Source organism: Perna viridis, chromosome 5 (assembly GCF_037379345.1).
Source record: "Perna viridis isolate PV_CMFRI_1.1 ecotype Kerala chromosome 5, ASM3737934v1, whole genome shotgun sequence".
Taxonomy (NCBI): domain Eukaryota; kingdom Metazoa; phylum Mollusca; class Bivalvia; order Mytilida; family Mytilidae; genus Perna; species Perna viridis.
Window position 1 is genome coordinate 29,696,792 of NC_142449.1, and position 18,461 is coordinate 29,715,252.

Consider the following 18,461-nt stretch of genomic DNA (forward strand, 5'->3'; position numbering starts at 1 on the left):
TGCCGTGATTACCGCCATAGCGTCATAGTTCTAAGTTCATACGCGATAAAAATGTACCTCTTAAATAACATACTCGTGTGTTTTTCGTGTGTTTCTTGCTTGTATGGAAACGGGAAGTTTATATGAAATGATCGGTTAGCAATGAACATTACCCAGGTTCCGATTTAGACACAGGGCTCGTTACAAGACTAAATAAGTCACACACATTAGCAGGACCCGAAATCTATAAATATTCATTGCCAGTTGTTTAATCTGGTTCCTAATCTGATTTCCTGATCTGTATAATAAGCGACCCAAAGATCGCTAAAATGTACCGCTTATCATACATATGTCTATTTGTGTTTTTCGCGTGTATGAGTACGGGGAGTTAACATTAAAAGATGAAATGATCGGTTAACATTGAATTCATGTAATATTACCAAGTTTCCGATTCAAAACACAGGAGGGTTCGTTACAATTGACTATACAGGTCATATACATCAGCAGGGCCCCGGCCGATATCTATATATAGCCAGGCGCGTAGCTGAGGCCAAATTGAAGTGTAGGAAAAATTACGGCAGGGGGTCTGGGGGCCGCTTAAGGCGGAGCCCTGGTAGGGGGTCCAGGGGCGAAGCCCCCCCCCCCGAAGCTTTGCGGAGATAGCGTTTTAGAGCATCAGTTATGCCTCTCCTAGATGTATTTTATCACCCCTCCCCAAAAAAAATGGCAAAATTAAGTGCAGGCAAAAGCTTTTTTGCCTAACGGCAGCTACTCCAGTTGTTAGTTTGGTTCCTGGTACATGTAACCAGTTGTTTTGATTGAAAACATTCGGGTCTTCACGGTTTCGAAAGAGTAATCAGTACAAGGGAACCAAGATTTTAGCGGAAGTCACCCGATTTTCGAGCATATCGCATTCGTGTCATTTTGGATGTTGAAAGTAAGCTTAAATCAGTAGCAAAGTATATTTGATGATTACATGTAGCGACTTCGAAGACTTCAGTCTTTGATTTATTATAAGAATGGGGAAGGTGGTTGGCTGAAAACAGATCATGCATGGCTTCCTAATTGTTTGGTAGTATTTGGCAGATCTTTAGCCATGTCTATTTATCATTTGAATCAGAGATGAACTCCTTGATTTATGACAGGGATCTTTCAATCATGGTTCCTTTGATTGCTCGTTCTTGGTTGGCATTTGATTTATGCGAGTACTAGGCCAAAATGTTTATACTGGATTTTTGTATAGTTATTTTAATCATAGCCCTTTGACTTCTTGTTAAAAATTGTCCATCTTAGTTTTTTTTTCAATTCCCCAACAGCTTGGTCCAGCTTATTATCTAAATTTTATTTTAGACCATCTTTATCAAATGGTTGTTCCTTTTGCCCTGGGAGGAATGCGAACTGCATCATCTATAGGTGAATCAAAGATTTCCCTCCGATTTTATGCTCAAAATTTATGATTGAAATGGCTATTACTGGAGTGTCCCCCTCTTATCCAAATTTCTGGTCTTCCATTGCTGGACATTACATTTCCTTTTGTTAAATCTAACTCAATTGAATTTCGTGCTGTATTATGTCCAAACTAGTTGTTTCGATCATAATGAACTATTAGTTCTTATGCTTAATTTATAATTGTATCAGAAACTAATATTATGTCCGCACTTGCCCCAAGTGTACAGGCCTGCGATCATATCTTGCTGCAATCTGTGAAGCTCTTTATTTTATTAATTATAGATAACTCATATATTATAAGTCAGACAAAAACAAGACAAATTGATGCCCAAACACTCCACATGCTCAAAACTGTTAAATAATCGAAGTAGGACTATCCTAGAAACATTTTTGTGTCTGGAAAAGACAGATGATTCCCCCACACAAGAAAAATCACCTCCATATTTAAAAGGCTTTAGAGATCAAGTAAGGAACACATGTGTGCCAGACAAATGTACAGATGGAGGGCTAACCATTAGTCTCCTTCAGCAAATCCAGTTTAGTATTTTTTTTTCAAAGGAAAAACATCACTCCTGAAAACTTCCGTAAATTTCTTAATTTGTGGTCCTTTATTTAAGTATTGTTAGTAGCAGTCTTCATCAAAATCAAAGAGAAGGTGAATGATGCATGGAAACTCGCCAAATTTAGTTTTATTTCTTGTACTGAAACAGTTACTGATCATATAATCAGTCTTAGTTTTTTTTTTATTTAGGGCATTGCACTTTTCAGATAAAACACATAGATTGTACATGAAATTAACACTTCGCAAGAATTATTGTTCTTGATCTTGTTTGATTTGGTTGGTTTTTAGTGGGAGATAAATGTATGATTTTTTCAAAAGTACAGACCTGTATACAGAATAAATATTGTCATGTAAATATATAACATATTTAGATTGAAAAAGCATTGTTTGTTTGGTAGGTTTTCCTACACCGTGAAACACTTTACTACTGGCAGTGTCTGAATTTTATGAGGACTGGTACTTAAATCTATCACCTGGTAACCTTGAACTATACAACAATGAAAATTACATATTAAATTGTAAAGCAATTGTAATTTCAATGGAAGGGATTTAAAAGGTCTTTAATAGGTTATAAAAATTAAGAACTTGGACATTCTTAAACGAAGGTCACATATTTGACCAGCAAGGTCAATTTGGTACAAATGTACTGATTTTTCTTTTAGCCAAACAACTAAAATTATCCTTAAATTCTACTAGAGATGTAAGATTCTTAAGGATTGATCATAATCCACTATTTAAGGAAACAAAAGGCTCCCATGAGCCTGAATTGCTTCACCTGGTCGAATTTTGTCTTTCAAGGGCAGTAAATTTAAGAAGAATTTCTATCATAGTTCTCAAGATATTAGCTGAAAACTTAAAAAAAAAAACAAAACAAAACAAAAACAAAACAAAAACAAACAAAAAAAAACAAAAAACAAAACAAACTCATTTTTCAAGGGCAATAACTCTTACAAGGAATCGTCTGACAACTTTTATCCCTGAAGACTTTTGTAGTGCTAATAATATGGATTATTTCAGCTATTGAAAGAATTTCTGTCTGACTCCTACGTTCTATTTTTTGTAACAGAAGCCATGTTTATTAACAGATAAAAAATCCCCACAACAATTCTATGCAGGATACCCCAAGGAACATTCATACCAAGTTTGGTTCCAATTGGTCAAGTAGTGTCAGAGGAAAAGATATTTGAAAGAAATAACATAAAAATAGCAAAAAAATGTTCAAAAAGGGCAGTAACTCCAACATGGCTTAACAGATTAAAATGAAAATTTGACCACAGATAGATCACATCATGCTGAACACTTTTACCTGCCTCAGAATTTAGCTAAACCTAACAGTTTTGGAGATCTATGTGAAAAACTACTGTCTGACCTTTATGTACTATTTTTAATAACGGTGGCCATGATCATAGATCAAAAATCCCCACATCATTTCTATGCAGGATACCCCAAGGTACATTCGTACTAAGTTTGGTTCATATTGGTCAAGTAGTGTCAGAGAAGAAGAGTTTTGACAAATTGTTAACGACGACAACGTAAACGGATGCCAAGTGATGGCAATAGCTCACATGACTTTCGGTTAGATGCGCTAATAAAAACTAAATCCAAGTAAGGGTAAAGGTTAAAAAAAAAAGAAAGAATCAAGAAAGAACCACAACAACATTTTGGCTTTTCTTAAATGCCAATTTATTTTCAGACAATTGTGCACTAACAATATATCAACTGTCAGACTAACAAAAGAAAATGATTCCATTCACCCCAAGGATAAACAGTTAAAATGGAAAAATCAGTGAAGAAAATATTGTACATCAATCTATAACTTTATACATTATAGTTTTGAATTGTACAGTTTAGGTACAAGACAGCTTTATTTGAGTAAAGTGATACATACAAAAATTCAAAACATTAACATTAGGCCAACTAAACTAAAAATGGTAGATTTTCATCCAACCTTCACAAAAATATGGGATGTGTGGGAGGATTTTATTTTTCAGTCCTTACCAGATATTTGCTAGCCTAATTTTAGCTACTTGAAATAAGGATATGTTCTAAATCCATAGCCATGTCAGTTTCAGAGAAAAAAAACATCTTTTTTAGTCACCAAGAAATTAAAGATTTGTGTTTTCAATACTAGAAACTGATGTGTAAAAAATCATCCTGATTTTGAAATTCCAACCCCCATTTTTTAAAATATTTTTATCAATTTTTAGGTGTGAGAGGGGATGAAAATCTAGTAATTAATTTTATTTGGCCTTAGGTACTTTCTTAAGTAGCACTCTTTGTAAGAATCATGCAAAATCTGAAAAATGTGATACACCCCAAAAAAAGGCTACATATTTTTGTTTTTGTAATTAAGTTGTTTTATGCATCTATACAATGAAATTTATAATTATTCATTCAAATCAGCCTGCTCTTAGGAGATAATCAACACTGAAAATACAATAGATTCTATTGTATTTGAGTGGCATTTACAGAGTTATCTCCCTTAATTTTGAATACAGTGCATTCTATATAATTTTTATCTCCTATGAACAGGGCTTATATGAAAAATCACATGTAACTTTAAGTTTACTATGACATTTCAAACAAAATAACAAAAATAAAAACATGTAGACTTTCCAACCATGAATCACATTTTGCATGATTCTTATGTGGAGCGCTTCTTAAGTACTGGCCCAGGGTGTATTTGATGCCATTTTCTAGGATAGCTTATTTTTGAGATCACAATGTTGAAAATCTGTTGGACATTTGTAATGTAAAAAAATTGAAAATTAAAACTTGTTCGTCAGCAGAGAATAAAAAATCTGGTGACCAGCATTACTTTCCAGCTAGAACTACTCTTTGACCAGTACTGGTAATTAAATATTAGAATTAAGATCATTCAATAAATTTTGTCTGTGAATGTTTAAGTGCAGTACTTCAGTGCCTTTAATTTTTCACCGGAAATAAATTTTAAGTAGTAGTCCTTATAAAAATCAGTAAAGAGGTGATTAATGCATGCCCCCCACAAAAAAAAAAAAAAAAAACCTTTAAATTCTCATTAAATTATAGTTACAAAAACTTATGACCAGTCTTTTTTTGTTGATTCAGCCATTACACTTCGTTACACTTTTGAAATAAAAATTGAATATGCTATGTTAGAAATTGACAATTTGCTAGAATGATTGTTGTATTAGATTTGGATGCTTTTCTTAAGATGAATGTATAGTTTGCTCAAATACAAGATTGACTATCGGTACATCAAAATATAGCATATATACAATGAAAAAAAAAACAAAAAAAAAACAATGTTTGTTTGGTGTATTTTTCTGTACCATGAATTACCTCTAACACAGGCAGTGTCTGATTTTTATATGGATTAGTACATAATAGCAAAAAGAATGAATTAAGAGTATTCAACAAAATATTTGACAAAATTGAAAACTGTATCAGAAATACACACAGTCTCTAAAATAATCTTAGGTCAATCTTGACAACAAGATTTCTAACAAAAATATCCATCTGGGACAAATTGTCTCAGCTAAGTCAGAATATCTAACAATGCATCATAAAACAGCAAATGTTTATAAAACAATGAGGTTGAATTGAGCAACATTGATTTTTCCTTGGGAGAGAATACAGACAGACAGACACAGTCATACTAATTGCAGTGCAATTCTCCTGACACATGGGTACAACAAAATACATCTACACCAGTTCATTTGGGCTTGTTTTTCACCGGTTATCCGAGATTACATAAATAAAAGGTACAATGGAAGAAAACAATGAATAACAAATAGCACTATTTGAGCAAAAATAACAAAATTAACACTGTTACACTTTGTGAGTATCATTATCTCTTATCAACTTCTCATTCTCACACATACTCCCGTACATATTCATGAACAACTGTGAAAAAATACCGTCAATCTCATTTTAGAGACGTTTAGAAAAATTTACATGCAATAGATATGTAAAGACAGAATGTGTTATATCTACTTGAACAGTCAGTGTTAATTTCATTATCAGTGGTAACGATAACTTTCCATTGGAAAGAGATTCAAGAAAACCTGAAATTTCAACAAAAAAAAATCTCAGAACTTTGAAATAAAGTACAGGGGCATATCCAGAAATTTTTTTAAAAAAGGGTGGGTTTCCAAGCTATTATTTGCTTACCCCCTGGAACCCCCTCCTCCCCTAATTCCTGGATATGCCCCTGTCATTCAATATCCAGTCTTGCCTTGCCTTGTCAATAGTAGTCTAGGCTTAAATACAATGTATGTGATCAACCTGCTTGAGTCCTAAAATGTTTTACAAGTTTTTTGGATGAGATTACATAAACAGCAAAAACTGATGAAAAATCGACTTATGAAAGGGCCAATCACAAATAAAATTTAATGTTATTTTATATTAAAGATAATCATTGGATAAAATATTATTAATGTTAGTTAACAGTACTTAATATATGAATCATTAATGTAATTTTACAGTAAAGATAACAATATAATTAACAGTACAAAATATAAATGTAACTTCTACAGTTCAGAATAAAACTATCATAAACAATAGCAGTAGAATGATATATTAACGGTAGAGAGATTAAGTAAGTGGACTTGTACAGGTATCTTTAATTGTTACAACAAAACCACGGACAAACTGTCATGACACATCATTATCAGCTTGAATGTACATCTTCAAGTTGGTATAAATGTGTAGGATTTCACATATAAATTATTAAGAACTTGTGAAACATATTTCATCATCCTTGTATGATAAACCATGTTAATGAAAAGACTTCAGATATTCTGCACCCATAGGTCATATTTAAAAAGTTAATTTTCACTTATCTTTTCCTTCTCAAAGTAAATTTTTATGGACACAATGTTTGCAAAAAATTTAAAAAAAAGTTTTATACTAGTCCATTTTTCTTCAATTTATTCCTCTTTTTTTTTTAAAAACTTTGACATATTCTACATGCTAACGAATGTTTACTTATTGTGAAAGTACTATTGTTCGTAGGGTACCAATTTTCGTGGATTTCGTCCGTACAGTAAACCACAGAATTTGGTCCCCAACGAAAAGGATCATTTATTTTAAATCTTATGACAGGATTATCAAAAGCATGAATTCAAAAATCCACGAACTTGTGCTTTTCCCCTAAGCCAAGAAAACTGATACTCAGGAATATAAGTACTTTCACAGTAACTATGTAAAATTAAATTGTATTGACATGTCCAGTACATCCAACTAACATGGAAGTACACATCCATGTCCATTAGCTTAACCCCTCTAGTATCTCAGATGTCCAGTTTCCTTTACGAGCTGCAAAAATATGACAAGCAAAGATTTAAGCAAGCAAAGAAAAAATAATTAGTAACAGCGTAATAGCTAAAATACCTGTGTCACATCCTACATACATGTATATGTTCAGCCTGTGTCACTACATTTATTGCTAAGATTGCTATATAAGAGCTAGGGTCTGACATTACAGGCTGTTCTATTGCCTGGGACAAGTAAAACTACTATTCAGACAAGAAGATTTTAAATTACACTTGCCAAAGTGGAAACCAAATTACATGTATTATTTAAAATGCATTAACTTAGGAACAAAATTTTTAATTTAGGCATGTTGAATTTTCATCAACTTGCCCAATAGGACAAGGTTAACAAAATATTAATGTCATACCCCGAGTTCAAAAAAAAAAAAATAGGGTAAGTTCAGTCTTATGAAGTAGATCTCATGTTTTTTGGTTGCTTTTTATGGCACAAACTCATTGGATGTAGCTACACAACAATATATGATAAAAGTAAAAATTGTATCCATGACCATGGCAAGGCTAAACGTGTTTGGTCAAGACACAGTCATGTGACTGGAGTAATTCAGACAAGACCCTTAATTGGATTATGTGAAATCCTACGAATATAAATCAAGTAAATAATGTAAGGCCTATTCATAATTATGAGTGATGGCAAGACATGAAGTGAAAAGACAAGGCAAAAAACATTTTTTCTTATAAGACTACTTAATAAAATTATACAAATATTCAAAATTAGAATTATATATACAGAATGCCTTAGTAGAGGTAATTTATCATTATCTTCTAACGGTTTGAGTGTTTCTTGATATGTACATCCACAATGAAACCTAAAATTGTTTCAACCCTGAATCAATGCAATGAATCCTTGTCTAAACTAATCATGTTTTCCAATCTCTTAATATCATTATTATGCATTTTGAACTTGATTTGAATTGTAAACCAAGTTGCCCTCGGCAGAGGTCTTGGGTTAAGACTGGTTAAATCTTTTATACTGTTTGTTGTTTAGTGTTACTAGCTAGAAAATGAGTATTTATATCAACAACCTGTCATCAAAAAAATTTCAGGAGCCTAGATTCTGAAATACAGGAAACACAAAGACATAAATTATCCACTTGCTCCTAAAACAACTTAAGATAGCCCTGCAGTATCAAGAATGCATTTCATAGAAATAAACTACAAATGTACATTGTACTATTTTTTGGTCAGATTTTTGTGATTCTTTCCAGATGAGAACTCACTCCATTTGCACTACATAGGAATTTATTTTCACAAAATGTTCAAATCATTGCCATATTAAGGTAGAAATTTAATTTGAACCATATGTACTACTGCACATACTTTTTAGGTTTTTATTTTGAGATTATCTGAGGTAATATTTTAAAAAGAAAAATACATGTATTAAATATCTATTATCTACTTGGTAAGCATAATATACCTTTTCAAAATCTTGGTTGGAAATTCTTATTCCAAAAAAGTTAAATAGACAACAAAAAAAAAAGATACAGAGAAAAATTATTATGACATGCACATTAAGATAAGAAATATGACTACTTGTTTACTTATATATATATATTTTTCATGTTGTTTTGTCAGTAAATAATTATTACCAGACTTCTTTTCACATGCTACATGGTAACCTTGGTCCAATGCAATACATCATGCAGCAAAAATATTTGCTGTTTTAAAAGAAAACTTTTGTCCTTTTATACAAGTGCAAGATCAAATTGTTACATATCCATGGAATGGATGATTTCTTTTATAAATAAACAAAAAAAGCTAATATATTCACTTATTATTCATAGACTTATCATATTTAACTGCGGGAAGGTAGATTTTTAATCAAAGATTAAATCAGTTTTATCAAATTATATGATTTTAAAAAGTCATATTTTAAGACGACATGGCATCATAAGATATTTTAATTTTAATAAAATCTTTCATCAAAACTAATGAAGTAAGTATAGTTAATATCCATTTAGCTTTTTTTGAAAGAAAATGTCTAAAAATTACTATAGGAAAGAAATAGGTTATACAGTAAGCCAGTTGTAGAACATTTTTATATTCACTTTATAATGAACTCAGCACTCCTTGGTTTGTAATGAAAAGGACTAAAAAAATTGTCAATATATGGTAGTTCTTTATTCACCAGTCATATTACTCTGACAGCTGTGTTAGCCCTTGACTTAGCCTCAGGCAAATACAGCAACTACAAGGCTGGTGCCAATATGAATGATAGGTCAATATAAGAACTCCCATAAACAGACCTAGATTAGCAAAAAACAGAAATGGAATGGTTAAAAGAAAGACAAAAGGGTACTGATATGATTCAAGAGGAAAATAGCTTCTATCTTGGTTTTCACTTGTATATACTATATTCTTACATAAATATATGAGAAAAATGACTTGTGATACACATGTACTGTGATTGCATCTTGATGATAAAAAAAAATAAAAAAACAAACAAAAAACAAAAAAACAATAGAAATATCATCACAGACCATTCAGAGTACACAAGACTGAAGAGTATAAAATTGAGACTGATTCTACAGTAAATCTTACCTAAACACAACCCTTAATAAACTGAAAACTTGTCATCAAATCAATCTGAACCTATTGTTTTCTATGAAGTTTTATCCACTGTGAAAACAAACCATTCAAAACCATACAAAAATCTAAAATCTTAAAAGATCTTAAGTAATTATCTTTAGAATTCGATGTATTTTAAATACATAGTAAAACAGCATTTTTTTTTTTTATTTACATACAAAAATATCTGATATCCCGTGATATAGCTCTGAGGCCAATTTTAACAGTTGAGGTAAATTGTAGGAATACCTAAACTTTACATAAATAAAGCACAATATACGTAAGCATTCATGTAAAGCCCAACTCTCACTATAATATCAGAAACAATGGCATGATTAAAAAATTCAGAGAAAATATAGTTATGGCTTGAAAAGGTTGAAGGGTACAAAAAAATGTTTTCTTTTTAAAAGATAAAAAAAAAATCAATTGTCAAAGTTACTGATATTGCAACTGATATCTTATAACGAAATTGACTATTAAAAAGTCATGAATACCATCCCCAATATCATATTATCATAACTATCCCAATCTTATATTATCATAACTATCAAACCTAAAAATAACCAAAAAAAAAAACCCAAATTATTTCCTCCATTAACAAAGAATGTTTTTCTCCTTCTGATGTAATAATATCACAATAAAAAGAAATTGCTTTAAAATAAGTTGGATAGAGAAAGGTATGTTAAGGTGCTGTTTTCGCCCTGACAAAAATATAGTGATAAATAATTAAAAAAGCTAATTTACAGTTATGTAGACAAAACAAAAAGCTACAACACAAAACATACAATCTTTTGATACAGATTATTTTTTAATAACACACTTATTCAACAGTTAGCCTTTATTTGAAAGACACTATTGCTTTAAAAAAAAAAAGGGGGTGGGGGGTTAGTTTTCTCTTATTTTCATAGAGTTTTTTTCCCCTTTTTAAAGATTCATCAACACTAAACTAACTGCATAAAATGTATATAAAATAATTCTAAAATGTTATGAAATTCACCCGCCAAACTGAAATGCCTTACCAAAAACAAATTCCAATGTCAGTCATCACTTTTATATTTACTGATAAGAAATTTTATATAACATATTATGAAAGACATCCTTTGACATATAGGTATTCACATATACCTACTTTTACAGCAAATAATATGGTTAACTTCATGTAATAGAGTAGGTCTTTCCATGATTGAATGACAATCATATGATAAAATGTCTAGTTAGTTAAAGATAGTTAACTGGACAATTTAAACTTTCTATCATTTCACAGGTATTTAAATCTGTGATAGGAACTTTAAATCTTTTAATCCCTCAGGTAATGGTCATTCCAACTCTACTGCTATAAGTTAACTATTTCATTTGCTATAGTTTATTATTTATCTTATCTACAATACAGCAATATATATTTAACAATCCTTTAAATGTTAAGTCAACATCCTGAAGTTTTAACCAACACATAAAATAATTTCCATTCCTATAACAAGACTAAATAACACCGGGTTTGATCTCTGAGCATTAAAACCACAGTCTTGTGAAATGAATTTAAGTGACACAATGTACATGTAACACTGACTATATTTAGAGATTAATTCCATTTAATATCTCATGTTATCTCATATCCACAGTTATTCAGCTAAACTCAGCTTTACTCAAAAGCCGGATGCAACGAGGAGCAAATTTTGTTTATTTTAAATTGTTTTTCAATACTATATATCATATTCTTAATATTATTCTCATCATCAGGAAAAATCTTACTTTTCATCAATAGCATATTTTCTTCCATTAACTTTAGCACAAAAGTAAGTTTTACATTTTATGTTTCATTAAATGCAGATATGACTGAAATAGGGAAATGACTGATTGCAGAATGAAAAAAAAAAATAAATGCAGCTTTGTCATGCTAAGAATTCACCCACTCAACAGTATCTGTCAAATACAGTATTAGCCAGAAATCTAGAAAGGTAGGACCTAGTACAAGTTGTCAAAGCAAAACAATTTTCCAAATATCTAAGTATTCTCTCTGATAGAAGTTGAGAAATCTGCTTTAAAAAATTTCAAATATGCATCACATAAAAAATACTAAATTGTAAAAGTGCATACGAATCATAAAAGCAAGAAACCAAGAAATGAGACAAGACACAAGTTTGACATCGCACCAGGTGATTTCAATATAGCCCCCCCCCCCCTCCCCCCCAGTCTAATAGACTAAAAACGTATTAATTTTCGCGGTTGCTAATTTTCATGGATTCTGTCAAGTGAACATACCAAGGATATTAATTTTTGCAGTTTCAAAAAAATGATTAGCATTATATAGTGTTAAAAATAAATATCGCGTGTACTCTTTTTCACAAATTAGCGAAAAGTAGTACACCTAGAAAATAACTACATTTACAGTATGTGGTGAGATAAAGACTGAGCGTTGAATGGGAAAAAAAATAACTTGAGTGATGAATAAGAAAAGAAAATCACATACAACCAATATCCTTAAACAGGAAACATAGACAATTGCTAAATTAATATATAATCCAACATCCATACATCATAATGCAGATTACAGACAACCAAGTCATCAGAAAATTTATCAGGAAGTTCATAAATTCTAAACAATTTACATTTCAAAGCTCTGAAATATAATTCTATTGATTAAGTATTTGTCATGGTGAGAATACTAAAGATGTTCTTCTTAATGTTCTTTTTATATTGAAGAATGACAAAATGAACCAATGAATAAAAATAGGAAGCAGATACAAATTGCCTCATCTAAATGCCTAATTATACTGAATTAATTACATTATTAAACCTCATCATAAAAAAATCCTAGATTCTCAACCAACATTATTTTAAAATTAGGGTCGAGTTGGGGAATTTCACATTAAAAAAAACAAAATTTTACATTTGCAAAAACATTTTTTTTTTTCTTCAATTTACATGAATAATGCTGTTGAATGAAATTGACCTAAAGTGGGAACAAAATCAAAATAAATTTTTTGAGAGGGTGAAAAAATTGGGTCAGGAGGGATGAGAATCTAGGATATTTTTTTAATTTTGACCTAATGAGCACCTTAAACTATGCCTTAAACAGCAAATACAGGGAAAATTTAGCTGTCAGGTAAACAAATAATCTGTTATGTATTCTCTCATGAGCATGCTTAACTCTAAAGGCTACCGGTAATTTTAATCACACTAGGACGAACACATCACTTAAACACATGGTTGTAACATACATATATACAATAACTATTACAATAAAACCCTCAGTTACACATATTACCTGAATACAACAATAACTAACCAACATATCACAAAAATAAATTACCAGTTTATATTTCTTAATAATTTTCTACACAGGATTTCTGGCCTGTGTTTCATAAAAATTCTCAAATCTTTCTGATTTCTTAAACTCTGACTTCAACCAACCACTTACTAGAATCTTAAATTTGAGAAAAAAAACTCCAGAATTTGAAGAAATCTCAATTTGAGGGTTTTTTTTTTGGGGGGGGATAAATTGCAGTTATTTCCCTTAAATTCACCTACCTTTGTTATTGAATTTAAATGTAAAAAAAAATTGTAAAATTAAAAAATTTACATATCATTTATCTTAGGAAATTACAGATAAATACCACAGTATTGTATTTAAGACAAGTATGGTAACAAAACCAAAAAACAAAGATAAAATTTACATCAATAAAATTTAAGCATGTTGCTGAATAAACAGTCACATAGGGGTAGAGTCATCAAGACAGTTAAAATGCAAAGTCTTTTTTTTCAAAAACTTGAGACAAAAGTGTTTGTTGGCAAGCATTATAAAATAATAGTTCATGTACTTGTCAGGTTTAATTAAATAAATTTTACAAATATCGTTAATGATCAAAGTCAATTTCGGTGCTTAATTAAAGAAATTTGTTTTCTGAAAAATATCTAAAAAAGCCTTAACTTTGTCATTTTCAAACCATATTTTGAATGAAATGAATGAGTCTGCACGCATTGCTTCGGTCAGTATCTTATTCTGAATAAAATTTGGATTTTTTAGTTGAAAAAAAATAATGTGTAGCTAAAACTTGGAAATTCAAAATGAAACCAGATTTTACAATGAGAACTAAGTGGAAATTGACAAAATCAGAAGTGAATAAGCAGTAAAAGAAAAGAATCATATCAGTATAATTCCATTCTGAAAATGTAATTCACAAAATAATCTAAGTTTCTAGAAAAGCAGAGGACACTTACCCTACAGGTGCACCTGGTGAACGCTCCGTTTTTGGTGGAGTCCGAGTTGCTCATTTACTTTTGTTACTTTGTATGTATTATTTTGGTTACTTTGTGTTCTAAGTTGTGTTTGTCTGTTTTCCATGACTGGTTTTTGTCCCTGATTACATTCTTTTGATTTCCACTAGAATCTTGGTTCCCTTCATTACTCTTTGAAGGTGAGGGACTTATTAAATTGCTTCATTACTCTACAGAATATGTAAGTTTTGTTTTCTTCATCAAAATAAGCAATTTTGAAATACTCCAATGTGAAATATAATTTGTATTCAGTTTTCTGAAAATATGTCTACAAGTATATTACTGGGCCTGAAATAGACTTTAACGACTCAACCCCTTTGTTATGCACTGAAAATTGGCTTGGTAACAACCACTGCAATTTTGTTGCTGAAACTCATCAGTTCAATGATAAGTTAATTAGTGAAAAAATACAATTCACATGCTTGGGGAAAACTAAATATATCAACAGCTTTAGAAAGTAATAAATTTGTTTTTGATCAACATGTAGCTCTGAACTTTTAAATAAACTCATGCTGTAAGGATTTAAACATAATTTTGCTTTCAAATATCTACTTAATGAGAATAGCCTTTTCTCTACACCATTAGGCCAAAAAAGTAATAATTTTATTTCTTGCTACCAACATTGAGTTAATAGTACCAGAATCTAGACTATAACAGTACTTGAGCTAAAATGGCCATAAAATGATTAGAAAATGGGAGAAAAAATAGGGTAGGTAAGGTGGCAGGAAACAGGCATACTATTTTTTTGCCTTACCAGTACATCAAAGAGACATTAGTTGAAAGATAGAAAATTATTTAGGCCTAAATGAAATATATCGGAAATTTTTTTTATGTGTTTGATGAAAATTAAGTTTTGAAAACACATAAAAAAAAGGGAAATCCAAAAACCAAAAGAAGAAAACAAATTTTTGAAAAAGCTACAAAAATTTACTTCCACAAACATAAATAGAACATTCTCCATATATTGTCGATAATATCAACAACTGCAATATTAATAAAACAGCCACATCTTTCTGATATTATTATAAGTTATAAAATACTTAAGTTTCTAAACAATTGGTATGAATAAATAATTTGAGCAAATTGAGAATTATTCTCCACAAGGCAAGTCAAAGATTTCTACTAACAATGGTTCTATGTTATCGACCTTCATTCGTAGCAACATTTTCGTATGAACCTCGTTGATATTTCGTAAATCCGTCAGTTTCATAATAATCTTGGCAAATAATGTGCTATCGTCTGGAAACCTTTCGCGAACGTATTTCTGAAGGACTTTAGCGTAACATTCCTGAATTTCTTGAACTTTGTCAGGTTCACATAAACCAGAACGATCTGGTGAAAATAGTGACAGCATTATTAGAATTTTCAGTATTAACAAATCACCATGAATAACTTTCATCAATGACTTGATAAACTTGGAATATGTAAGAAACATATTTTGAGTCTCTGGGTTACCCATTTTCAGTAAATCTGAACTTAACCTAGTAGTAGACTCATGATTCTCCTCAGAGTCCTCGGATTTAAATGACAGATCTAAACCTACTGTATCTGCTGATCTCTCCCCCATGGCATGAGCTTTTCCTGCCAGTTTTGCCACATCAAAACCAAGACCAGCTGCCTGCTGACGTAATGCATCAACATCGAATCCCATCATTTTAGCGCGTTCCCTCATGGCATTTATCATGCTCATGTCCATTCCTCCATTCATTAAAGGATTGGAATTGCCAGAAGTACTAGATGATGCTGATTCAGGTGTGGTAGGAGAGCTAACTGCAGATGTCATCGTTGAAGAGGTTTTACTTGAAGGATTTGAGATGCAAGCTTTTGTGTTTAGAGACCAAGATTCAGTCTGAACATCATAATTAACAGCAGATCGCAACATCATAATCTCAACAACACTTCCTTTGAGGAGAGATATCTGATCATCCTTAGCAATCATTTTGAAAAACTCTATATACTTAGCAACTTTTATAATCTTACGAACAAAAATTTCAGCTAAATTCACAAATTCAGTTGTATTTTTAGGGGCACTCTTGAGACTAGCCGAGGTATTGGCCAAAAACTCTGTCTGTTCGTGAGCACGACGAAGTTCAACTAAAATACCTTTTTCCAAGTCTGGCAGACTTTCAATAATATCATTGACAATTTCTTGACTTTCGATCCATGTTGGGTATTTCTGAGCAAGATCTGTGTTGATGCCACATGGCACATGCTGGTTTTCTGTTTTTAGTTTCATAAGAATTAGCAGATCACTGTCGTTTAAGGTAGGGAATGTAACACGAAGGTCCTCGATAGACTGGTTTCGAATTTGGTCCTGAAATGTATTGGCAAAGTCCTGAGGTGAGGCAGCGTAAGTGTCTTCTGGAGGTAGTTGACCATGTTTACGTAATTTGTTTATGATAATTTTCTGTTTTCTCTGTTTCTTTTGTTCATCATCTACAAAAAAAAAAAATTTAATACAGAATAAATTTCAAAAATAGTGCATAGATAAGAAAGATACCCTACCACATTATGGTGAAAAAGTGGGATAGCTAAATGTTTGAAACTCTAAAACTACACGAAAGATTTTACTGAAAACTGAACTTAACCTGTAGTACCTTTCTCCCCTAGATATAGCTGAAATATTGCTGCTTGGGCGTTAAATCTGAACAATCAATCAATCATTCATAGTACATAAAAATTATGCAAAATTTCAAATAATTCATTGATCTGTTCTCAAGTTATCATCTGGAAACCATCAGGAGACAAACAGATGGACAACCAACTTTTCAGAGGGTATCACATACTACCACACCACTTCATGTGGTGGGTATTAAAAATTGATTGATAGTAGTTTAAGTACCATTCTGTGTAAGAATCAGGCAATAGGTGGCATATCATTTTCCCCAATTTAGTCATTTTTGCCTAAAATATATTCAGTACATCTAGAAAACAACCAAAATATTTTTTTGACTGCTTATATAGGGAAAAAGTGTGGGAAAATTTTCCTGCCATTTTTCCGTAGTGCATTTCAACTGAATTTGACCTATCAATATCTTAAAAAGGCCAATTTTATTTTTACTTTGATGGTGATTTCTGGTGGTATAATTAATTGGTTAATGCAATGAAATCTCTGCATTTTTTCCCTTTATGTGCCACACCTTATATACATTTTACCCGATTCTTAGACAGAGAAGTACTTAACACAGTATTTTACCATCCTATATTGCAGATGATAATATTTCATATAATTTCAGGGCAAAAATAAATCAGACTGACCAATCTATTAACCCTGCTTTACACGAGACAACATGATATTTTTTTTTTTTATAAAAGGTGTCAGTGATGCAGCAGCAACAGCCTTGCAGGAAGGTTAGGGACACACATCTTCTACTCATACAAATTATTCTGACTCAGAGCAAATCAGTCATCACTCTATCTCATATTGCCAATTGCTTAAACAGCGAAGCAGTGACTACCAATTTTAGATGTTGTATAACCTGGCTGCTAAAACAAATGACCTCCCACCCTTAACTTGACCACACCACTACCAGACATGTTTATGTCATTTTTTTTTTCTCATGAAAATGATTTGTACAATCATGAACTTTCAACATGGGGATCATGAAGAGATTCAAAATCTATAGAGCTTAATTTGCAGTCAGACATGATAGAAACTACAGTGAGACTACAAGTCCAATAAGGCGGTCCACCTCGTGAGAGAACCAAGCCCTATGAAAACATGTTTGTAAGTGTTTAACCAAGCATATCTATTTACAGTCAGAAAGAATTCTGCCTAAATGTTAACCGTCTTGAAACAAATTTCAGTAGGGTCTGTATTCTTGGTCCAATTCTCAACAAGAGACAGATGTAAGTAAATTTCAGTAGGCCTGTATTCTTGGTCTAATTCTCCTAAGGAGAGACAGATAAGTTAAGTTAGTAAAGTATTATAGAAAGTTAAATTACTTCTTTACCAATAAAAACAATATGTCCCCTAAAAACTTTGTTGAATATATTTCTTGGTTTGAAAATTTACTTTTTTGTTCTAATAATGGATGATTTTATTTTTATGTAAAGCCAAGATGAACAAAAATGTTTGTTTAAGGTTACCCTATCACATACCCAGTCATTTCTTTTTTTTTTTAATGAAATGCTGCTGTAACTATCATTTTTTTAGTTGAGCATTATCAAAGTCAAGAATCCTCTCATAATTGTCTACATAAAACAATTTATTAAGTACCAGTCTACATAAAGTTCATACACTGCCAATGGCAAAGTGATTCATGGTGTAGAAAAACCCACCAAACAAACAATGCTTTTTCAGACTTTCAAATAAC

The 18,461-nt window shown here is 31.4% G+C and overlaps 1 protein-coding gene across 4 annotated transcripts in view; it reads right to left on the bottom strand.

The window, feature by feature from the left end:
- Positions 1-3,645: 3,645 nt before the first annotated feature.
- Positions 3,646-18,461, bottom strand: part of LOC148617014 (nuclear receptor subfamily 1 group I member 2-like) — a 128,183-nt gene continuing 113,367 nt past the window's right edge. For all 4 annotated transcript variants that reach the window (XM_088584267.1, XM_088584269.1, XM_088584268.1 and 1 more), the window contains one exon: positions 3,646-16,581. In XM_088584267.1, coding sequence (XP_088440393.1) covers positions 15,236-16,581 — 1,346 coding nt within the window. In that variant the 3' untranslated portion in view covers positions 3,646-15,235. The remainder of the gene's footprint in view (positions 16,582-18,461) is intronic.